The sequence below is a fragment of the Lactuca sativa genome, chromosome 2 (assembly GCF_002870075.4).
Source record: "Lactuca sativa cultivar Salinas chromosome 2, Lsat_Salinas_v11, whole genome shotgun sequence".
In the NCBI taxonomy this organism is placed as follows: Eukaryota; Viridiplantae; Streptophyta; class Magnoliopsida; order Asterales; family Asteraceae; genus Lactuca; species Lactuca sativa.
Window position 1 is genome coordinate 156896884 of NC_056624.2, and position 2570 is coordinate 156899453.

The 2570-nt window shown below is 38.3% G+C and overlaps 1 protein-coding gene across 1 annotated transcript; it reads left to right on the top strand.

Moving 5' to 3' along the window:
* Positions 1–604: 604 nt before the first annotated feature.
* Positions 605–2282, top strand: LOC111883475 (UDP-glycosyltransferase 91D2). Its single transcript, XM_023879800.2, has one exon. The coding sequence runs from the start codon at positions 819–821 to the stop codon at positions 2223–2225; it is 1407 nt and encodes a 468-aa protein (XP_023735568.1). The 5' UTR covers positions 605–818; the 3' UTR covers positions 2226–2282.
* The last annotated feature ends 288 nt before the right edge of the window (positions 2283–2570 follow it).

A 2570-nucleotide genomic window follows, 5' to 3' on the forward strand; every position in this document is an offset into this window, starting at 1 on the left:
ATATATATATATATATATATATATAGTAGGTGTAAAACCCGTGTATTACACGGATTGATTAAAGAAAATAAAATATTAAAATATAAATAATAAGTATTTTTTAAAATAAAATTTTAAAATAAGAAATGAAGAAACATATTAATTGCGATTTATTATAATATTTATTACATTTGATACTTTACATATATAAGTATAAGATAATGTGGCTTTTTAATTTAATTTAAAAATTGAAAAAAAACCCTAAATTGACATGTAGATATTATTTTTTTTTTAAAATATCATAAAATGACAAGTGTCAAAACTCATAGGAGATTGACATGTGGCAAAAAATTCTTCATTTATTATATATATATATATATATATATATATATATATATATATATATATATATATATATATATATATATATATATATATATATATATAAAAAGTTGTTGAGAAATAGTTAAAATTTGATTTGATCGTTTGTATACATAAGCTATACTAAAGAGAATAATTTTTAATAAAAACAAGTTTGTGATGGATTTTATATCAACCTAGTTGGGAAATCAAATCCTATCACGAGTACAAACCCCATCAGCGGTCCTGAATTTTAAAAAGCGTATGTACATCACTAACAGTAAGTTCGTAACCATATATTGATGAGAAGTGGGTGGAAATTTACGTCGACATAATACTTAGTTTCTTTATTACCCGTTAAAAGAAAACGAAACCGCGACACTATAACTCTACATTGTGGGATAAATTCCAAAATATAAAATAAAAAAATTCAAACCGAAGGAAGGCCAGACGTCAAACGACCATTACCTTTTACAGAAATGGCTACCACCGACTCCGACGGCAGTAAACAGCTTCATGTGGTGGTGTTCCCATGGCTTGCCTTCGGTCACATCATCCCTTACCTTCAACTTTCCAAATCAATAGCTCAAAAAGGCCACAAAGTCTCTTTTCTTTCCACAACTCGAAACATCCAACGTCTCCCTTCCCACCTCTCGCCACTTATAACCTTCGTTCCACTCACTCTTCCCCGCCTTCACCAGCTTCCGAAGGATGCAGAGGCCACCATGGATGTCCGCACTCAAGATATTCACTACCTCAAGAAGGCTTTCGATGGTCTTCAACCGGAGGTCACCCGGTTTCTCAAGGCAGAGTCCCCAGACTGGATTATTTATGATTTTGCTCCCTACTGGTTGCCGGAGATCGCAGCCGGCCTTAACATCTCCCGAGCCTACTTCCCGTTAGTCAACGCATGGTTCATGGCTTTTGTAGGATGGTCGCCGGAGGACATGATAAATGGTTCCGACTACCGGACGTCAGTGGAGGACTTCTTAGTCCCACCTAAGTGGGTCCCATTCCCTTCGAAGATATGCTATAAAAGGTATGAGGCTAACTGGATGGTGGGCAGTGGTTCCCCCGATGCTTCTGGGGTTTCCGATGCATATCGTAGTGGGATGATGTTGAAAGGTTCTAATTGTGTGTTGATGAGATATTCCTATGAATTTGAACCCCAATGGTTAACCCTTTTAGAAGAGCTACACCACCTCCCAGTGGTTCCAGTGGGCCTAATGCCACCGGTGGAGGTAGAAGATGGGAAAGATGACACGTGGCTACCCATCAAGAACTGGCTCGAAGGTCAACAAAAGGGTGATGTGGTGTACCTGGCATTAGGAAGTGAGATTATGCTGAGCAAAACCGAGCTCGGGGAGTTAGCTCTAGGTTTGGAGCTCTCTGGATTGCCATTTTTTTGGGCTTTTAGAAAACCGGCGGGTTCCACCGAGTCAGACTCGGTTGAGTTGCCAGATGGGTTCTTGGAGCGAACCCGTAACCGTGGAATGGTGTGGACAAGTTGGGTGCCCCAGTTACAGATACTGAGTCATGACTCGGTGGGTGGTTTCTTGACTCATTGTGGTTGGAGCTCGGTTGTGGAAGGGCTAATGTTTGGTCATCCTTTAATCATGCTTCCGTTTTTGGTGGACCAAGGGCTGAATGCTCGAGCACTGGTTGACAAAAAGGTAGGAATTGAGGTGCCAAGAAATGAGCAAGATGGGTCCTTCACCAAGAACTCGGTGGCCCACTCACTGAGTTTGGTAGTGGTTGAAGATGAAGGGAAAGTCTACAAGGAGAATGCCATGGCATTGAGCCGAATATTCGGTGACATTAACTTACAACAAAAGTATACAGATGACGTTGTTGACTATTTGGGAAAACATAGGTATTGCCCTTAAATGTCTTTTATGGTTTGTTTAAATGGTTGAATAAATGAAGTAACATGGATTTGGGTCTCTTTAAGACTTTAAGTTATTAAATAACAACCACCACGAACGATTAAAGTGTTTCATAGAAATAGTAAAATGTTTTGTTCAATGACTATATCTTTATCTATGGTACATTGTGGTTGATATGGAAAACTAGGTGTGATTGGATCTTCAAACAAATTAGGATATCCCCAACAAAGAACGTTGATAACATCAAATCTATTTTCTTTACATGGATTAAACATAGAAGGGAGAACTCTAGTTTGAATTGGGTGCAACGGTGTATCAATCCCTTTTTATGTTTGTTAGTTCCTT